The sequence below is a fragment of the Phyllostomus hastatus genome, unplaced genomic scaffold, assembly GCF_019186645.2.
Source record: "Phyllostomus hastatus isolate PE091 unplaced genomic scaffold, TTU_PhHast_1.1 phas_contig_58, whole genome shotgun sequence".
Lineage (NCBI taxonomy): Eukaryota > Metazoa > Chordata > Mammalia > Chiroptera > Phyllostomidae > Phyllostomus > Phyllostomus hastatus.
In genome coordinates this window covers 22,183,783-22,205,568 of record NW_025333916.1, presented here as the reverse complement: position 1 = coordinate 22,205,568, position 21,786 = coordinate 22,183,783, and the positions used below count along the sequence as shown (strand labels likewise).

General features: G+C 45.2%; 1 protein-coding gene across 1 annotated transcript in view; it reads left to right on the top strand.

The window, feature by feature from the left end:
* The window catches only part of ARHGEF28 (Rho guanine nucleotide exchange factor 28), a 279,388-nt gene that overhangs the window by 124,732 nt on the left and 132,870 nt on the right, over window positions 1–21,786 (top strand). The window contains exons 5-9 of the mRNA XM_045847808.1: window positions 3,327–3,510; window positions 5,948–6,128; window positions 9,575–9,647; window positions 20,069–20,121; window positions 20,711–20,768. Coding sequence (XP_045703764.1) covers window positions 3,327–3,510; window positions 5,948–6,128; window positions 9,575–9,647; window positions 20,069–20,121; window positions 20,711–20,768 — 549 coding nt within the window. The remainder of the gene's footprint in view (window positions 1–3,326; window positions 3,511–5,947; window positions 6,129–9,574; window positions 9,648–20,068; window positions 20,122–20,710; window positions 20,769–21,786) is intronic.

The window sequence follows — 21,786 nt, the reverse complement described above, 5'->3', positions numbered from 1 at the left end:
GGATGGGGATGTTGCACGGCCTGCTCATTTCTTTTTGTGTTGGGGTGACTTTGATCCCCAGATGTTACAGCTCATACCTTTTAATGTTTGCCATTAGAGCAAGTCTCAGTAATTCTGTTGCAGTTACAATTAGTTCAAATAACTCAGGCTAAAGAGGAAGATACCTATTTATTTGGGGAGGGGGAAGATTTTATTTTAACTGAACACCTCCACCTCTGCCAAATTGTATAACCCCTTTCAAAGCTTGTTTTGCTAACTGCTGTTCAGAATCTGAAACTGTAACAAGGAGAATAATTTATATATGTCATGATGTTTCCTGTTTCAAGCTGTTTGCCTGATTCTGCACTCTGACCTTTTATACTGAATGAGAAAGCACACTCTTAAAACATTTTTCCCAGCTTTTTATTTTTATTTTTTCTTTAAATATTAGAAGGTCTCTCTTCCCCTGCCTTCCCATCTCACCAGGAAGAGAGTAGATTCTGGAAGAAGGAGGGGTGGGGGGATGGGTGAGAGTGCAGTTCTCTATCATTGAACAGGATGTGAGGATGGAGCCAGGGAGGAGGGAACAGTCAGCTGGACCAACACAGCAGGCCTGGAAGGCTCCCTTGTGGAGGAAGCAGCTTCTCCTCACACCCTATGGGTCAGCCGAGTGCAGAGAATGACACCAGAGGAGTGAGGATACTTGGGGCATCGTCCCAGGCCCTGTGGGGAGTACCGTTGACATGGTTGACATCATACTCACCTTTATCAATGGTACTGTTTTAAAAGGGAATGCAAAAGGTTTAGGTGTTCGGTCCTTTTTTCTCGAAAGAAAGTTGTCTCCTGTATAACTGTGGGACACTTTCAGTAGATTCAGATGGAGATCAGTGACTTAGAAATTCCATCCTAGTGTGGCTGGTTCCAGTTGCACGCTGACAGCCATGTTGGGGTGGGTGTGTGTGTGCGTGTGTGTGCACGCGAGTGCGCACGCGTGTTGTTACCTGACCCTAACAATCCTCTTCCTGATTATTATTGAAGAAGAAAACAAATGGAAGTGTTATCCAACATGCCTTGTTGGGAATCTGGTAAGAGTAAAAACCTACTTTCTAATAAAACAGTTTTAAATCCTTCAAAATTTAAAGGATAAAGTAATTAATAGTAAGCTATTTAATAGACATTATAACTCTTTTGACAATATCAAATATCTTAAAATGTCTGGCGGGGGCCGGCCACCTTCTCAGTTTTTAGACATTTCACCATCTCAGGTGTTCCCTTCCCGGGGCATCTGTGTCGTGTGATGTAGGTGGATGACGGGCGGGACAAATACACGGTGAGATCAGTGGCACTTCACTGGGAGGGCTCATTTGCATATTTAAAGTATAAGGCCTTATGTTCACTGATCTAGATATAGAAATAGCAGTATAAATGGGTTAAAAATGTAAGCTGAGCAGCTTTCTTTGGCATCCCTGTGCGGTAAACTATTTCTTGGTGGTTTCCCACTAAGGCTTTGTTGGGAGCTGGCTTCCCAAATGGTGTCCCCGCCACCTGCCAGTGAGGCAAAGCTGAGTTCGTTGTGCGCTGTGGTAAGGGAGAGCTCCACCTCCACAGATCCGTAGCAGTGTCCCCAGTGGGTAAGGCAAAAGCGGAATTTATGGAGAACTTGAATTTTGGTTTAATGAGAGTCTTTTAGTGCAGGGGAGAGGTGATGGGCAGGGAGGGGAGCTTGGTTAGGAGTGGGTACAGATCATGATGCAATAAACTCTGGTTTGAGGGCTTAAAAACTGTCTGTTGAAGAGTTGGTGGGCCCTAAAGGCAGTTCCTACAGTGAATGGTCAGTTGTTTGCCTGGGTAAGTAAATGGAATAATAAAGTTACGCTACTGCAGACAATGAGATAGTGAGATCACATTAATGCGGACTGTCAGCCATGTGGAGAAGTAGATGGTTTTTGTCCTCCGTGTGTGTTGTGTAAGTTGTGTGTGGGAGTGCGTATTTTGTGGTCTGAGTTTAGTCAAGAGGTATCACAGGCAGAACTAAGAATGAGAGATGCTTCAAGTTGCAGCTGTGGATCCAAATTGCTATAGTTACTAAAAGCTAACTCCCATGGGTGCTCGCCAGGGAAAGCCAGTGGTCATTGATTCATTCATTCAATAAGCAAATATTTGTAGAGCACAGAAGGCGTGTCAGGCACTGTGCTGGGAGAAAAGACAGACCAGAGCGCCTGCCTCTCAGGCCCGTTGCCCAGCGAGATGCAGTGCTATCTGGGCCTCTTTCAGGTTCCACACACAGCAACCACGTTGCTTGCCTGTAGGGCTGGTGTAACTCCGAGTGTTGCAGCGTGCCTCTTCCAACCGGTCACGAGTGTCAGAGTTCTCATGGTTAGCTGGTTAAGATTAGGCTTGTCTGAAGGTGTGTCTTGATGTCTGGAGTTCACGGGCCTAGTTTTTTTAAAAATGCAGGCAAATTTATCCTTTTATATTTCCAACATAATGTTTTTCATGGGCCACCTGTGTTCCAGGCACCGCGTCGGTGCAGTAGAAAAACAGACGTACAAACTCTATATACAAATTATGAGATTTAAACATGCACACAGGACTGAGATTTTGACAGTCAGTTGCCATTCATCTCCACAAACACCAAATGACTTCAGTTTGCCAAACAGGATGATGGGTGTTAGGAATGTAAAACTTCAAGGACCCCCTTAAACCTGTAAGATGATACAGTTAGAAAACAACCGTAATATACAGCTGCAAACACCATAATGAAACCAGGACACACAGACCAGCCGGGAGCTGGGGTAGCTTTGGCAACACTGAAATAATCCCACAAATCTAGTAGATGGATGAGGTTCAAGGGGCACCACAGTCTCCAGTGTTCTGGACATGTGAAGCCCATTTCTGTCCCAGTTTCTCATCAGGAGACAGCACCTCCAAGGACAAAGGGTGGAAACGGAGGCTGTTTCCAGCGTTGCCTCTGAGAGCCTGCCTGGCTGGAGTAGCACCAATGCCCCCCTACAGTGTCTGTTTCCACAGGGTCATCTGCTTCTAGCGTTTGTTTTCCCTGGATGGCGTTACTCTAGGGATGTAAGTGATGCACACGCACATGACAGTGTGTGGAAAGAGCATTGTACCAGCAATGAGTGGACCTGCCCTCAGCACCCACTGGCTACCTGACCTTGGATAAGTCACTGACCTCTCCACATCTGTAAAATGGGCTGTTTGGATTAGATGTTTATGAGGGTTCCTTCCAGCTCTGGCATCCTTATTGTGTCTAAGACATGGTCTCTGATAAAATGTATGAGACAAAGTTTGTAAACAGAGGGACTCATCTGTGTTTGTCTTCATTTCAGTGCCTCTCCACAGAGAGTCTCTCCTACACCTGGCTGTGAGATGGGGCCTGCCGAAGCTCTCCCAGTTCCTCGTGTGTCTCCCGGGGGGAGTTCAGGCCTTGGCTTTGCCCAATGAAGAGGGCGCCACGCCAGTGGACCTCGCTTTAAATGGTGGACACTCCAAGCTGGTTGAAGACATCACAAAGTGAGTTTGGCTACTTGGTAGTTTCTCTCTTAATCTGTTTTTATAAAGTCTGCCAAACATGATGGAAAAATCAAAATAACCAAACCACAAGGTAATATTGGTTTATGTTTTACCATTAGTACTCATGGATAAAGTACAGATATATATGTGTGTATGCATATGCATATATGTGCATATATTTATGTGTGTGCATATATGTATAGTACACACACAGATATTAAGATATATTTGGTGTTAATACTTCATGTGGGAGAAGGAGTTAAAATCTCAAAAGTCTTTATAGGGAGCTGTAATTACTAATACCCCCCACCCCCAACCCCTACTTATCTTTCAGGCTTCAGCCTAAATGTCACTTCTTCAGAGGGACCTTTTGTGTTATGGTCTTTTATGATTATTAATTCACAATAGTAATTGTGATTAAAGTGATTAAAATTATTCACTATATTAATCATAATTTAGAATTTTATGTATATAATGATTATCTAATTCATATTTGTCTCCCTCCTAAATCACCTGAGGGCTAAAAGTATTTCTGTTTTACCCACTGCAGTGCTCAGCACTTAATATTTATTGAAAGAACATAAACTAATATTCACTATTGAATCAATGAATAACAGACACACCCTAAAAATACTAGAAAGCCAATGGATGGTTATCAGGATCTAGGGAAATAATTTAAAAGAAATAAGTTGTCAACTATTAAGTTACCCATGTCGATGATGATATCCACACTTTTAAAGAAAAATGAACATACTGTTTGTTACTAGAATGGTTTTAGCTCTGTCACTCAAGTTATAAAAGGGGGTTCATATATGGTAATTTTCCTCACTTACCATGTGGTAAAAGCCCCAGATAAATGGGAGAGCACATTAAAAATCACAAAATGCTACATCAATATTAGATGTTATTAGAATTATTGTAGTATTAGTGAGCTGGTTTTTCTTGTTTGGCTCATGGAACTCAATGTAATTAATTTCTGGTTGTATGATACATAAGTGGACATTGGAGTAGAAGTCAAAGCTTTCTGGTTTTTTCCTCCCTCATTTGGTCACCAACCACGGAAAGAGCCCGTCCACAGGGAATTGCCCCCCTTTCGTTTTGCTGTGACGTGGCCCCACTCTCCTGGCTGAAAGGGGAAGGCAGGACTACTTCCTTCGACCTAGTCATCGTTACACTGAGGTCCTGGGAAGCTGACTTCTTCATCCGTGGTGCCTTTATTCTTTCTGCTTGGTACAAGACCAGGGGATCTTATGTGTTTCAAAAGTTTGCACATCTAATAAATCCATTTATGGATGGGATTAGCAGTAGACTGTAAGCAAAATTGAGAGCTTTTCTCAATTAATAGCAACGATTGGATTGCTCAGGCTTAGAGTTAGTTCATTTGCCTCAGGGGCTTCTCATTGGAATAAGATGTTGTTTCCTGGAAGATTCTGGAGTCCCTGCCAATAATTAGTGTCAAGAGCTTAGGAAGATGCCCGAAATCGTAGAGTGTAAGTGCCCCTGATGAAGAAGATCCCTTTTGGTCACTTCATGTGACAGAGATAACGTTTATTTGATTGGAAGTGCACTGTGTTTTTGTAAAGCAGTGTTCATGAACAAAACGAGGTCTTGGCTGAAGAGGAGAGAGGCAGGGCGCTAGTTCTGGTCGGCAAGGACCCTGGGAGCAAGCTGGTGGGACGTGACACATGCTGAGGCGGGCTGTCAGCTGAGAGCCACTCACGTTCCCCTCCCGAGGCTTCTCCCCTGTGTTTACTGCGTGACCTTCTACGCCCTCCAGAACACTGTGATATTAGCCACGAAGCCTCCATGTAGCTAATAAATGTGTGATTGCTGTCAGCCAAAACAGAACAGAAAATAAGCAGAACAGCTTGAATAAGCTGATATTCAAGAATTGAGTTTGGGAATATTGCTCCTTTGTTTATGAGTGCATTCAAGAATACAGCACAGTCAAATTTACACAGGTTTTAATTTGCATGAGAAAACGATTTGCAGTAGCCAGCCAGTGTGTTTTGAATATCTCCCTTGTTTGTAACATCCAAACCTTGCCACGTTCCCTTGAGATTGTGTCTGTTTTCCACTGTAATCACCTAATAAACTGGTGGCTGCCTGCTAATGTGGCCCCATTAAAGGGAGAGGCGTCTTTTCAGATTGAAAGAACGAAATATTGAGGTAAACTACTAGATTTAGAAGTCAGTGCTATTTTATTATTTATATAAATCTAACATACATAATTGTGTGAATGGCTTTTCGGTTGCTGTCTTCTCCGGGTGGAAAAAGAAAGATGGCTTTATTAGAATCTGTTTACATGATCTTATTGTCAGAAGGTGGCTTCTGAGGATTGTTCTGCCAGCAGGATCATCAGGGGCAAGGAGGGTCCTGGGATTTGGGGGCCCGTGTTTCCAAAGCTGCGCATGGGTTTTGATTTGTGATGGTTCAGTTTCCAGGGCAGACGCTCCCCAGGCTTCTCGCGGGTGCAGCTCAGCAGAGATGCCGTCCTGCAGTTCATTCACTCGCCGGAAACGCTGACCCTGACGCTTAACCACACGGCCGAGCATTTGTTGGAGGCAGATATTAAACTCTTCAGGAAGTACTTTTGGGATAGAGCCTTTCTCATCAAGGTTTGTACCCTGTTATTCTAGCACACGAGAGCACATGCCTGGGGAGTGTAGGCAGTGCTGTCCTTGTTTGGGGGACAGTGTTTTTGTGATAGAAGCTTGGGGGCTACAGAATTGGAAACTGTGTCACATCGTAGAATGAGGATTATTATGTAATGTTTTGATAGTAGAAAATAGTCATTTATGTAATATGCTTGCTTCTTTTACCTTTTATGAGTCAGCCTTGCCAGTGTTAGGTTTTAAAGTTCTAACATTGGATATTTGCTATTAACTTACTGATGACATAGTAATTCTTACCTAGAGCAGTTGCATGTAGGGTTGCTTTACGTGTCTAACATCTATGTGTGGGTTTCTTACAGCTCAGGGGTAGTTAAGCATGTGTCCCAGCGAACAGATTCTTCTTGAACGGGGCCTGGTCCCTTGAGACCTCTTCCTTCTTGCAGAAGTTTCCCCACCTCCCTCCGGGGCCCAGAGGCCGGCGTTGAGTGCTGTCATAGCATGCCTATCTCAGGGTTTAAAAGGGTTCATCATCATCATTTTTGTTTTCTATGGAATCTAGAAGAATGTAAAGAATATTTACATCTTTTAACTATTACTAAGCAAAATGTTATTTTGAGTAGAAGGGCTGAGTCAGCCTCGTTGAGAGCCCTCAGGGTGCAGTGGGTTCGCTCACCAGATCCTCCAGTACAGCTGTTAGTAAGGCGCGGGTTCCACGGCAGTGTGGACCCCACGGAGCATGCAGTTGGGAAACTGGTATTGTTATTTATCACAGTTTGTGTAAAATGTTTGCTTCTTAGTATTAAAGATGTAGCCCCAAACACCGTATATAAAATGAAGATTATTGTTGGCTTATTCCATATAGGGTTTTATTTAAACAACTAGAATTGAAACATGTTCTTCAGAGTATGAACTGCTGCTTCCTTTTGTTGGGTTTTTGGGAAATTAGTGTATAATTTTCTGGCATATGATGTTTCCTTGTTTTGCTGAAGGATACTTGTCATTTAAAGATACAAAGACTCCCCTGGCCAGTGTGGTTCAGTGACTGGAGCATCGTCCAGTAACAGAAAGACTGAGGGTTCGATTCCAGGTCAGGGCACACACCCGGGCCACAGGTCCTGCCTGGTCTGGGCGCCTACAATCTCAGGTCCAGATGTGTGTGGAGGCAACAAATTGATGCTTCTTTCTTGCATTGGTATTTCTCTTTGTCTCTTCTCTCTCTAAAAGCAAACATCTGGTTTGCTTTTTGGGGAAAAAAAAACAAGCAAAAACAAAAAGATACTGAGCCTTCAGCCACCCCTGTGGCTTCTCACCCAGGCCCCCAGGTGCAGCTATTCCGGCTGGGCAGAGGCTTGGCCTGGGGGGCAGCATCGCTCAGGGCGCACTCTGCTCCACGCCGGCCGGTCCTGGCAGAGCTCCTCCACAACCTGTGTGTCCTCAGAAGGGGCTCCCAGACCGCAGCACAGCACCCGGTGACGAAGCTCCTCAGGAGCACGGAGCGAGCTCTGGGTATAGCAAAAATTATTGAACTTTCCACCATCCAATCCTCCAACTTCTTAGCTTGGATTAGTGATTTCTCATAACACATTCAGGAAAACACTGCTCCCCTTGGGGAAGATTTAGAAGGAGTAAATGTAGATGCATCAATAATCTTTTGTAGTAGACTTACAATAACAAAGACCCAATAGAAATTGCTTTCCAGTTACTTGGTGGAGATTTTCATTTCACAGAAAACACTGAGAGAATGTGTTCATGGTAAAACATCAACAGAAGAGGCAGTCGAGATGGAATGGCCCTGAGTTCCCGGTGCTGGCACGTCCCTGTTTCTTTCCAGCCCAGGTCGTGCGGCTGCGGGGGGTGGGGGCACCGAGAGGGACCCTGGCTGAGATTCTTCAGGATGTCCAAAGGCATCAGTTCTTACCTGCTTGACAAAACGTTTTGATGGTGTTACCGAATTTAAATTCTTACTTGGTTAGATGTTATTTTAAATGTAAGTAGGTGGTGATATATAGGTTCTCCACACTAAAGCTTTACCATTTGGAGTAAAAAATATCAGATTTTATGTTGTAATGCAGTATTCCCGCTTTATTAAACCTTTGATGTCTAAAAGCCTGTTTTGTTATCTGACTTGGCCTGAGGAACTAATTCATGGCCAGTGGACCACAGCATATCCTCAGTGTTACGAGGAATCGTCAGCCTCAGGGTCTGGGCATTGCCCAACTATCTGCAGCCTTCCAGAACAGCAGTGAAACCATGCTGCAGAAACCTAAGTTTGCTTTAGCACATCCAGGAGCTGTTTGGGTGACCCTGTTCGGAGTCATGCTTGTTCAAAGGTGTAAAGGATTCATGTTATAACATTCTGTGGTAGCTGCCACTGGTGGACTGATAATTTGTAATGATTATTAAATGTTAAACGGTGACAGGTTGGTGCTACCTATCCAAACTGGCCAAACCTTAGCTGTGTCTTTGAGTCATGTCTCAGTTCTCTCCCTGTAGCAGCGTAGTGTTAATCAGAATGCTGAGAATTCAGTTCTCAGTACACTGAGCTTAGTCACACGCCCGGGGGATTCAGGCGTCTCCGTCAGCTGCAGGGCTGCCGCCCAGGGTCGCCCATGTGTGCAGTCTGGAACATGTGCTGATGTCGTCTCGGGCTGTTTTACCATTTGACTCATTAGCACATAATTCTGCTTTTCTTCACATTCTCACTGGCTGTGGGAAATCCATTTGAAAAGAAAACACGCCGAGGGTTCCAAAGAGGGCAGCTTCTCTCCAAGGCTCACACACTCAGCCGCAGCCAGGGACAGCCTGCACCTGCGTGTGTCAGTGTGCAGCCCGAGGCCCGTGCTCCTCCGGGGCCCTCGGGTGATGGCGGTCCTACCCCACTGCCTGGGCCCCCGAGATCCCTGTGTCTTGGGGTGTGGGTGGGGGTTGGTCTAGGTGCACAGATGCATAAAACAGTGGCTCTTCTTTCTGGTTTTAAGATTTTCTCTTCTCTGTCTCCACCTTTGGTTCATGTATCTCGTTCCTGAGAACCTTGCTGTAAGCTGTGGAAGCAGTAGAGCAGCTGGCAGTGGTCCCCAACCTTTTTGGCACCAGGGGCTGGTTTCCTGGAAGACAGTGTGTGTGTGTGGGGTGGGGGTGTGGAGGGGGCCGGGGGCGAGCAGGGTGGAGGAGACAGGAGGCAGAGAGCTCAGGTGACCTTCAGTTTCTAACAGGGGGTTGGGGTCCCCGTGCAGCAGAGGATTATTTCCAGGGACAGTTTTGGCTCTTGCCTTCAGGTTCCCCCAACGTCTCTCACCGTCTTCCTGGGGTGCTGCCTACTATCCCAACTTCCCCGGGCCATCCTTCTGGCCTGTCCCAGCTCTGAGGTCCTCGAATGTGGTTTTCATCTCTTTGTTGCATATTTGAAGCCTCAAATGGTATTCAGTGATTTTTTTTTCTTGCTTCCTTAGACTCTTGAAGAGCAAGAAACAAGGCCAGAGGAAAGACCAGATATGCCCTCCAGTGAGGCAGAGCCCAAAGAAGGTATGCATGCCCCCTTTCCACTGAGGGAACCCCGAAAGTGCACAAGACTCAGGAGTGCACTGGGGTTGAAGTGCATGGGTGCAGCAGAGCCGGAACAAAGGGGATCAGAGGCAAGACCGGGGTTGGGGACACTGCATGGGTCCTCTGGCAGCGTCAGATGAAATATTCTGTGTTTGGCTCTTTCTGTGTTTTTGATTAGCATTCTCTGAGAGCTGTTGGCCAGGCCCTGGGCCTGGTCCTCCCTGGCTCCTGATCTCCAGGGCACTCTCCTGACACAGATTATTCCCTCAGTTTCAAGTTCAGTTTCTCCATCCCATCCAGTCCTTCATCACTCGCTCACTCTTCAGTTTGTTTCACCATTGTGGAGCCCCTACTCTGTGCTGGCCTGGTGGGTCCTCAAGAAGGTGGAGGTGGTGAGGGTGCTTTTGCCGTTGCAAGGGTTGCGGGGGACACCCCTGGCCTGCAGAGGAGAGGGGCGGGTGTGGGTTGTTCTGCAGGGTCCCGCACAGTGGTTCACAGTCCCGAGGGAGCGTCAGAGCCTGAAGATACAAATCCGCTGGAGGTGGGAGTCCTGACAGGAGGCATAATTTTTGTGACACATTGTCACCATTCTCTCCCACGTCGTCACACATGGAGCCATGATGCTGCTGCACTTGCACATATCAGCCAGCTCATTTGTCGGGACGCAGTGCTTTCTCAGTTTTCCCAGCTCAGCAGATTATCTGGGCGTGCACTGTCTACTTCCATTCAGGTCCTTTCCCCTTTACAGATGCAGTTAAGTCTGATCTGTTAGCGGGTCCTTGTAATAAACACAAGTTTGGTCCTAGGGAGCATTCTCACTCCTGTCCTCGAAGGGTCCTGTAGTCGTTGTAGGGAATGGATTCTGATTTTTGTTTGTTTTTATTTAATAAAACACAGTAGTTCCAGGAACCTGACATCATTATGTCTTCTAGGGTAGTTTGACAAAGGTTTTATATATTGAAATACATATTATCTTTTGTCAGTTTCCTTTTGCTTTATACATCAGAGTATTGTTTTTATTTTTGAAAGTATGTGTGAGGACGGGGTTATACATATTTGGAAGTAGGGTACCTTATCTCTGCAAATCCAGGAGAGTGTGGGGGGGCATCACGCATGGTCTGTTAATGTGAAGGGACAAGAGTCCGATGGGTTGAGAGCCACCAGGCTGGACGCTGGGGTTGGGAGAAACAATAGGACTGGATCTTTGTCCCTCAGCCACCAATTGTGGATAGCTGGTTCATACCTTTGACTCTTCTTGCAATTAGCCACAGGTAGTATAATCTTAAACTCTTTGTCCCTGTGTTTGTTAAAAAGTCATCCTGGAGAAGGAAGATTTGTGGCGAGTTGTTGGAAGTCTGAGCAGGGCCCCCCCCCACCCCGACACACACACATTGCACACGGTCCTGGGTGAAGTGACCAGCTGAGCTTTCCACCCAAGCCACACGCACTTGGGCCCCTGTGGGAACGCCCCCACTGTTTTCTCCTGAGCGACGTGCTGGCTGCATTGAGGGAGCTGCAGCTTGCCCTGCTTGCCCAAGGAGGTGGTGGACAGCTTCACACTTTCCTTTGAAGACCTGAAGGGAAAACCTCTTCTGGTCTCATGTGAGGAATGCTAGCATCTTCTGAGCACTTGGCTTGCTGTACTGCTTGTAACTAGAACTGATCAGGTTTCTTGCTTCTAGTCGGCTGATAAAAAGTTGGAGCTGAATTTCTGGCCAGCCAACTGCAAATGTGTAGGGTGCTGCTGAATGCATTTTTGCATTGCCTTTATTTCATAACCCTTTACCTGTGCTTTTCCTTTGTTTATTTTTTAAATCAACTTCTGATTTTTACTTAATGTCTTGTATCTTTTTATTCCCCTGTAATACACCTTCAAACTAATTTAGAACAAAGTGAAATCTAAATATATACTTAAAGTCTAAGCTTCTGCCCATACAGGGCTGACAGTTTGAGATCGGGGCAGGAAAACAAGCTGACAAGCTGAAACTGGAACCCAACTGACAGCTCCGGGGAGCTGCTCCAAGTAAATAAGGCCACATTATTATTCCAGGAGGGTCACTGTGAGAGTGGGGGGAAGGGATTGGAGGGGCCGGGAGCTGCTGAGAGTAATGCGGAAGGGGTCTGCATCACAGCAGTGTGACCAGTTTGGGGAGGTGGGGACGGATGGTTCTGTCCCGAAGGTGCGGTGTGTCAGGTGGGCGAAGAGGCGATTCCTGGTGTGTCCCTGGGTGGGACAGGCCTCACGGGAAGCAGGATCATGAAAAACTGTACCCGGTTTCAGACAGTTGAGTTTGACGGGCCTAGGGGACAGTCAGGTTAATGCACCTGGCTGCTAGTTGGACCGAAGTCCCTCAACCAATAAGCAAAATAATTTGGACAGAAACTCAAGTCCTCTAACTCCAAATAATGTGTGTACTTTATAGATCTGCTAGACAAAATGCTTTTATTTGAATGTTTGTTGGACATTAGAAACTGCGTGCACATCCCAGCAGAGGGCAGTAATCAACTGAAGTGAAAATACCGTATTAGTCTTCGTCCATTCATAACCCTGGAGTTGACTGGACTGGAAGAACAAAACATTCTGAGGGTGAGAGCTTGCTTTTCTCCTCCTTTAAACTCCAAAAGCAAGTTTTCCCTTTGACATCTACTAAAAGATTCTTAGTAGCTCATGTTTCCCTGCTCCTCCTGCAGCGCGGACAGAGAGGGATGCTCGATCTAAGCTTGTGGCAGTGGCTGCCATTGATTAAAAACTATAACAACTTCAGTCAGAAATTTACTGTGCTGTTCTTGTTAGTGCGATAAATGGTTTAATTATTGTCTATGAACCAATTACGTTTCTGGAATTTTATGATTGTACCTGTACTTCCAGAATGATGGGAAGTTATAACAAATGAGTTAAATGGCCCAAAGTCATCTCACTTTTAACATGCTGAGATGAATAAACTAATTACTACTATTTGTTAATCCCCCAACATATTTTGTCCTTGCTTTTTTTTGTCCTTATTTTGTGCCTTATTATCCTACTCCAGGATTTCCAACGAGCACTATACAGAACACCAATCTTGGAAGACATTCTGAGAAATAAGGGCTCTTTGGCCAGAGAAGTAGAAAAGGCTGCATACGAAACCCCCGTGTTGGAGACAGAGAATACATTTAATGTTTTGTAGCTTCTAGTAAGTCTTGCAGTCCAGAAACCTAAGGATCTCTTTTTCACAGTTCTCAGCATCTCATGGAAGTGGTCTGTGGAAGGTACTTTAGAAATACTGCTCTTCCTCATTTTTACGGATCCTGTCCTTTGCAGACCTTTTTCCTCCTTTTCCACGGTCACCTGGGTTCTCTCCATCCAATAGTACAGTGATGCTCACGCTGGGCCAGAAGCAGGGGCCGACTCGTAGTCCTCTCGAATTTCCAGATCACCCCTGCCTTGCCTCATACTTTCGTGTGTGTTCTTTGGGAAGCTGTGGTCTGCTTGGAGTTCGTGGGGCCATAAAACAAGGAGAACCATTGCAACACCATTGACCACTATGCACATGCCTTAACTTCCGTGTCACAGGCTTCCTACTGCATTAGTTTCCTCCCATTGATTATCTTCCACATTTTCATTACAAGGAAAATGGAGCTGTGATTGGAACATGAGTTGCCATCACAAAAGGGAGAGGGGAAAGCCATTTCCTTTAGGGCTGAGCCAGCAGCCACATGCAGGCCCAGAGGGGTTTCCTCCCCACGATCCTTGTGGAAGGTGGGAGAGGCCGTGGATCCAAATGCAAGATACAATGTGGGCATACAGATGGGAATCCTGTAGGCTCCCTTACTTATTCATTCAATAAACTTTTACTGAGTGCCCACTGTGTGCCAGACACTGGTCTAGGTGCTGGTGAAATAGCAGCAACCGAAAAGACAAAGAGAAAATACCCTGATTTCAAGGAGTTTAAGTGACTGTCACTTAATTTCACTCAAGCATTTGTTGATTGCCAGGCACTGCTCTCCATGTGGGGGCTTCAGCTTTGAGCTGAGCAAAGTTTGTAGTTTGTGGAGTGTGCATTCCAGTGGTCGTGGGGAGGGATATTTGTGGGAGTCAGGAATCAATTTTCCCCATTGTATGCATGAGGAAGTAGCTGCACTGAGAGGCCACATAACTTGCCTGAGGTGACACAGCTTGCCCAGGCAGTCGGAACTCACTCTACTCTAGAATACTCACCACCCTTATGTAACAGAATATTTACCTAGCTAGTCTTTGTGCTGCTGACCTAGGGATCTCTCCAGCATTTGTGTGACAGAAAAGTGCAACATTAAAATTGTTGCCATGAAATGAGCTCTCTGCCACATGGCTGGCCTGTCTCCTAAAGTTCCTATGATGGGAGATTTGTGACCCACAGGCACAGACATGTCTTGGTGACACACACCAGCAACAAGCAGACTGCTAAAACCTGAGCTCTGCCACACACTGGTTTCTGAGCACCATACTAGTGATGTGGCTATGTTTTCTTTTATGGAGAATGGTGGAGCAGCACTGTCATGTAATACTTCCTTCATAGTAATGCTTAAATGAGAAAATAAGGGTAGAGCACCTTGATTAGTGTCTGACAACTGGTCAACTCTCGGTCATTGTGAGTGCAAGCTACATCAGGTGGCCAGTGTGGACTTAGTGGTGATTACGTATGGGTTAGGACAGCAGGACACAGCTCTTTGTGTTGCAGTGACAAGGTGATATTCTTTAGATGGGGCTGCATCACTTTTCTGTGTGCTCTGAGTGAGTGGAATGTGAAGAGGAAGTTGCATCGTGTACTTTATTTAATCTCCTGTTAGAAATTATTGGGAAAACAAGAGGGCTTTTTTTTCTGTGCAAAATTTCCTTTCCAGAATTTTTCATTAAATACTCTAGCTCAATGCCTTTTAAGAACTGTTAAATATGGTTGGGAGGTCTTATCAAGATGTAGGTGCTTCACACCAGGATGGCTGGGACCTGAGGTAGTGGGGACGTAGAACAGCGTTAGGAAGAACAGCGGTAGGAAGAACAGCTGTCCTGCAGGGGGATTGCTCCATGGGGTGCTCAGCCCTTATCTTAACCCTAGTATGGAATGTCCATCCGAGGACTCTATCGGTGTCACTCACTGAAGAGCCAGGAATTTTGACAATTTCAAGATAATTATGAATCATACTCAGCTGTGGGAAGTGATGTGTGATTCCTTTTTCCATTGTACAAAGCAGCTCAGCCTTCTCTGCACTTTCTCCAGAGAATGACTTTGCCAACCCACTTTCTCCTCCTGTCCACAGAAAAAAAAAGTTTCATCAAGGACAAAAATAGGATGTCAAGCTGATCTGATGCTCATTTTGTATGTTACTATAATGATACTAGTATTTCCTCACACACAAAAAAGAAAAATTCTCCTTCTTGTCCCCCCCAATTTATCACAGAATTAAAACAATCATAGTTTGATTTGGAAAGAATCTGAGGAGATTCCTCAGAGCTCACCTAGATACAGCAGTTTCTGTTCACATCTGCTGTGGGTGCTTTGTTCCGGCTGCATCAGGTGTGCAGGCTCAGGGGGAGGGACAAGCATTAAGTAAGCATATCAGCTAAGGAGTCTAATATAATTGAAATAAGCTTTAGTTGAAAATGTAGCAAAGGATTTTTTTCATGAATATAAGTAGGATCTAAGTGTCAAGTCTTAGGGACATAAAAGTGTTCCCAAGGCAAAATTGAATCTTGTTTTTCTTTGAAAGATGACTTGCCTCGTTTTATTTAAGGAATTGAGTAAATTAAAAAGATTGTGTTCTGATCTCAGTTTAGAATATAACGATTTAGAGCTTCTGCTTGATTGCAACCAAATTTTGGGGCCGGGGGTATCTTTTTTTTCTCCATGAATAAATTCTTTAATTACAGTCCTAGATACATGCTCAAGACAAATGAAAACAAACATCCCCATAAAAACTTATATGTCAGTGTTCATAGAAGCATTATTCATAACTGCCAAAAAGTGGAAACAACCCAAATGCCCATCAGCTGAGGAACGGACATGTACAATGTGGTGTACACATAAAGCAGAACAGTGTTTGGCAATGAAGAATGAAATGCTGATACATATCAACATGAATGAACCTTGAAAACATTATGTTATGTGAAAGAGACCAGTTACAAAGGACCGCATATTATGTGATTCCATTTATATAAAATATGCAGAATAGCAAATCCTTTCAGATAGAACATAGACTATTGGTTGCCTAGAATTGGGGTGAGCGTGGGGGTGGCTGAGGAGTGGGTGCTGATGGGAGTGAGATTTCAAGTGGAGGTGATAAAAATGTTCCAGAATTGATTGTCGTGATGATTGCACAACTTCAAGTATATTAAAAATCATTGAATCATGCACTTTAAGTGGGTGAATACTATGGTATTGAATTATACCTCAATAAACCTCTGACAAAAATATATGTATGGGGAGGAAGGAGTATATACTAGAACATTAACAGTGGTTTTGTTGATTACTTTTTCATAGTCTTTTTCAAATTTTCTTAAATAATTACGTTTTTGGCTCAAACATGTCACAAATAATTTTTTTAAAAAGCAGTATTTCCGAAAAAGATATCTTAAATCCTCTCTGAAAGAAGGCAGAGTACAGATGCGAAAGTTGTGTTGTAAAGGAACATTTGTTCGAGTTGCCGGAGCACAAGGGTTTCTTTGCTCACCTGGACACGCCCTCCCGGGCTGCTGGTGCTGCAGCCTCCTGGGGCCTGGGTCAGCCTGTGGAGCCAGATGCAACGTTGGGGCTTGTGGACCCACAGGGCTCACGCCGATGTCTCTGTAGGGGAGTGACTCATTGTGTCCCCCAGTGCATATTTATTCTTGCTAGTATCCCACTTTTAGGGGAAAATATCATTTGGGAACCTGAAACAGAAGGTCAGCGTGTTGTGGTAGCCTTTTAAGAGTGGTAGTTTCTCAAATTTGTTTCCTTCACCATATTGATCTTCTGGCAGCTGTGAATCAGATGTGCACGCTAGGCTGAAACAATAAAGTGATACATGTGAGTGAAGTCATTACAAGCGAAGTGCCATTGCGCAACGGGAAAGCAAGGGTGGATCTGGTCTCACAGAGGCGGAGGGGTGGGAAGAAGCAAGGGGAAAGGCGTTCATCCGTCTGATCCATCTGGCAGTGCAGAAGCTGTGATAACAGTGCTGGTATTGGCAGTGTTTGAAGTAGTCATTCAACTTTCCCTTCCCTGGCTTCCCCCCAGCTCGCCTAATGATCTACCACATTTCTTTAGCTGTTTGGGGCCATCAGATCCAGGTGGAGGAGAGAAGCATTTATTCAGTACCTGTAATGGGCTAGGCACTCTGCTTGGCACTGGGGATACAGGTGTTGAACCAAAATAGATTTGAACCTAGCTTTTCTAGAACTCACAGTCTGTTGGGCAAAAAGGATTCCAAAGACTATGAACTACCCTCAGGGTTTCTCTGGGCATGTGTGGAGTGGGTGGAGCAAGCCGAGAGCGTGGCTCTTGTTTCCTGTTGTATTTCTGATGCTGCAAGTCTAACCCAGTGGTGCACTTGACCATGGACAGCTGAACCTGAGGGTAGGGATGAAATGGCAGTAGCTGTCTGGCTGGTGCTGGTCATGATTCTTCTTGCCTCCTTCCTGGAGGTGGAGTTAGATGGCACAGCAAATGGTAGTTAAAGGAGAATACTGCACACTATATTTTCAATGTCAGCTTTTTTTTTTTTTTTGCTTGAGGCTAGCCTCTGTGGCCCCATTTTTCAGAAGACAGGTTTGTGCACAGAGTTGAGATCTATTAGGCTAATCTGTTTCTTAAGACACCGAAATTAATCTCACAACTACTTAACCCTGTTTTGAAAACTCTGTTCTCTGCTGCAGTGTCTCTGGTAAACATGATTATTACAGAGTATTTCTTGTTCCATTATATTGTAGTTTGGCAATAAGAAGTATGTTTATGAAGTTGATAAGTCTGATTTAGAGGGGGTAATCCTTACTTCTGGGTGGGCCTTGAAGGTGAGATTAATAGGTCTTTAAAACAGAATAGCCTGGAGTTACTGATAGCATTGTCTACTGCAGGTTGCTATAGCAATGAGTGGTGTGACTCCACTGTGCAGTTGGTGGTACAGTGGGTGAGTGTAAAAGGATCGTAGTAATTTAGCGGAAACTCTCCTGGAGCAATTTAATTAAACCCCAGTAGAATGAGTGCCAAATTCTTTGAAAGCTCTAAGATGTAGTTCCGTATAAACCTAGACCAATTAAAGATACATTATTTTCCTGTGTTTACACACTGTCACAAATATCTTGATGATTTTAGGATAAAGGTTTTATAACTTTGTAAGTTAATCTTTTAAATGATGGAGTACAAATTTTACGAAGACTTGTCTATTTTAATATAGTTTGAATGAAAATGCAACAAAATTACATTAGACGAGACGGGAAACCATAGGCTGGCCATGTACAAAGACGAGCTCTCCGGGAGGGGCAGGAAGCTGGAGTGAGAGCGCACTGCCGGGGGTGCGCACCTTCTCTGTTGTCACGGCAGGCCGGGGTGCCACAGTGCAGCCTTCTTCCTCAGCCCTCTCGACTCCACTGTGTACTGTTTTTCTGAACCCCTAATGTGGGTAGAGAATTCTTTAGAAACAGAATCGTAATTCAAGAGCATCAGGTCTGAAATGGCTTTAAAGGAATAGTCTATGATGGACAGAATGAAAATGCATGTGACTTGATGTCTGTGCAGATGTTTCTGTTGAAACTTTGGTTCTGGTGACCTTCCCCTTCTTTTTTAACATGTTGGCGGTATCTTTCCCACTTACCCAATTTTTAATAAAACCCCTACTATGTTAATATACTATGATACACATAGTAGGTGCTTCACATTACCTGCATCTGTGCAGTGGGGCAAAAAGCTTTGGACTTAGGCGCTTAGACAGCAGGCTTTTGAAGGGTCAAGTTGGCCCAAGTGGCACATTGCCGATTATGCTAGCCTGCAGATGTTACTCTGCTGCCACCTGGAGGCCTTGCATGGGGTGTGCATTGAAAGGTAGGCGGGGATGCTGGGAACAAAAGCTGCCGCGGCTGTTCCTCAGTCACTGCTTTGTCCTATCCCCTGTTAAGGTCAGTTGACATGACCACACAACATTGAAGCTATTCCTTTTTCATTTTTCCTTGTAGAGCTAGTATAAATTCAATATCGGTACACTATTGTGGAGTGTATTATCTTATGACTTGTTTGATACAGGCAAACTCAAAGTTTTTGTTATGTAGTTTTTTAAAAACAGCATTCCCGTGAGGAAGTTGACTTCCCTGCTCCATCCTTGCCTTAAGGTATAAATGAATCACGTGTACCTCTTCTAAGCAGAAACATGGGTGAGAACTCCTGACATTGTGGCCAGGTCGTGAGAAGAGCTTGAAAAATCCACTCAGAGGTTTGAGGCCTCAGGTGACTAACAGCTGTGGCAAAGCGAAGTAAGGAACTTGTAGTTGATGTACCTGCTGGGAAAACAAGTGTGGTTTCCCCAGAATCAGCTTCAAGCAGGGCCATGGGTGCATGAGGGCCTGGCGCAGAGCCTTTTGGCCCACAGTGCTGCATGTTAACACAGATTCAGGGCCCAGATTCTTAGCTGTCTGCCCTTGCTAGGCCTGTGTCTAACCCTTTGATTTCCCTGGGCCCAAGCTCGCCATTGGTGGTTATTTAACAACAGTGGCTCTTGTTTACTGGCAACTGAGTGTTTGGGAAGAGAACCAATCAGTCAAGGCACAGAGAAAAATACCCCTTAAGTGAACCTTCCTGTACATCCCAGAACATCCTGGCCCCTGATATTTCCAGGAAAGACTTGATTCAGAGTGCGGGCACCCGGCATGCCTGCAGCTTGTCAGCGCTGAGCCTGCCGCCGCCCGAGTCAGAGTCGAAAGGCTGCGCCGAGTTCCCTGACTTTCACCCGTGCCCGAGGGAAGGCCAGACTTCCCCCAGAATGGGTGACGCGCTTTGGGAACGGGGGGTCTTTGGTATTTGAGGAATAGATGTGCGGGATTTCCTCAGGTGGGTACCAGTCACGTCTGTAGAATCTGTGCTATGTTGAAGAGCCTTCCGTTGGTGAGCAGCCTTCCTCCTGAATCAAGGGCATTATTTACTTAACGATCATTTTTCCCCTCAGGATTTCCTGTGAGAGCTCCCGGGCCTGTTTACATCTCCGTCCACATGAATAACAACACCAGAGGGTGGGCAGTAAGGTTATGAGATGCTGTGCTCTGAGGAGAGCGGATTTTTAAGAATCTTAAGCTAAAAACCCAGCTCCATGCAGATGGCTCCTGGGACATTCATTTATAGGCATCATCTACTTTCTCTTTTTTTCTCCCTTTTAAAACAAAAGCTTCTATCAGCAGATCCTGATGAAAATTATTCCTTTTGCAGAGATGAAGAATTCGGTGTCCAGCAGATCATCACCTGAACAGGAGGATGGAAAGGTAATGGTTCCCTGCCCTCCTCCCCACTTCTTCTCTGTACTTCTCACCAGAGATGAATGGAAGTGAAGATCTAGTGGTGATAAAAAAAAATGTTTAAACCAAAAAACCCCAAAGATGTGCCCCAAGTCACATTCAAAATAACTTGAAATTGAGTTTTCCTCATTGAATTTTCTCTCTCTATTGTATATGCCCATACATAGCTATCTTTCTAGGTTGAAATTTTAGATGCAAGATGACTTAACACATTTTGCAAAGCAAATTTGTACTCCGGGATTGATAACCACAGCTGCTTGCCAATAATGGGATTGTTCGAGTAAGCCTGGGAGAGATCCTCTGAGAATGAAATAGCCCATGGGTAGCTTGCAGTCAGGCCTCAGCTTGGGACACGGGCTTCTCTTGTTGTTAGGCTTTAAACAATGTCAATTAAGGACAAGCCTAGTTTCCTGTTCGTGTATGGTGATACATGTAACGTGTCTTTACTGATGTTCTCTGAGGTTGTTTTTCTAGTTTACAAAAATAACAAAACATAAAGGGGGCACATAGTAATTTAAAAAAAACAAACCCTACAACCTGACTTTATCTTTCCCAGTGTGTGAAAAGCCTGGCTCAGCGGGATGAACGTGAAGACCAGGACAGCCTAGAGTCGGGTAGGTTCTAAACCGTTGCTTCCCTTTGTAGTCACGGGTGTACCACAGTCCCGGGAATACAGAGGACGAGAAGGAAACATATTGTAGAAAGAAAGTCTTTCTTCCTGGGAGCCTTGTGTATTTCTTAAAACTCACTCTGATAAATTTTCTTTGCTGCATCACTTATAATACTATGACCAGGGGTTGAATCTCCATTTATAATCTAAAAAGCAAAACAATTGAAGCAAGGCAATGAAAGCATTTCCTGAGCAAAGTTACCCCGAGCCAGCTCTCAGCTGGGGCTGGACCTGGGGCTGGTCGTATGCTACTTCATTATTCCTGTGAGGTGGGCACTGTAGCATCAGGTGAAGCAACTCCACCGGTGGAGAGTGGGCGGTGGAACGGGGACTCATACCTTTTTTCTATCTGGCCCGGGAATCCCCAAGCCTACTGCTACCTCATTTTGATACCCAGTGGGACCCCTTTGGAGCTGAGCCTCTAGGATCTTATGCCCTGGACTCAGGAAGAGGCCAGATGCGTGTCCTGGGGCATGGCTGTGCTGGGAGTGTCCTTCAGAGGAGCCCGGTGCCCCCTTGGCGAGGTGAAGGTAGTTCTCCCCACAGGCCTGGAGATTCTCGTCTGCTCACGTGCATTCTCGTTCACAACTGCCTGAGGACACCTCCCCAAATCTCTTCCCCAGACACTTTCTAGTTCTTCGGCTAATTTGGGCCTGAGACTCCTCTTTTGAGTTAGAGACTGGTGGAGCGGTCAGGTTTGAGTTCAGCTGGGTACCTGGAGGGTCCATGAAGGCCTCCGGGCAAAGTGGAAAGCAGGGAAGCACAGACTCTCCTAGTTGGTTTCTGCAGGCTCATCAAAGCTGAGGCAGTTCACATACCTGGAAAGCGCAAGGGCAAAGCAGTCTGAGCAGCTGCAGAGGGTGAGGTGGTGGCAGTGGCAGTGGCAGTGGCAGCGAAGTGCTCCGGCTGATGTGAAATCCGGGAAAACCAAAACAATGCCCAGGGTGTGTTAAGGAACAGCA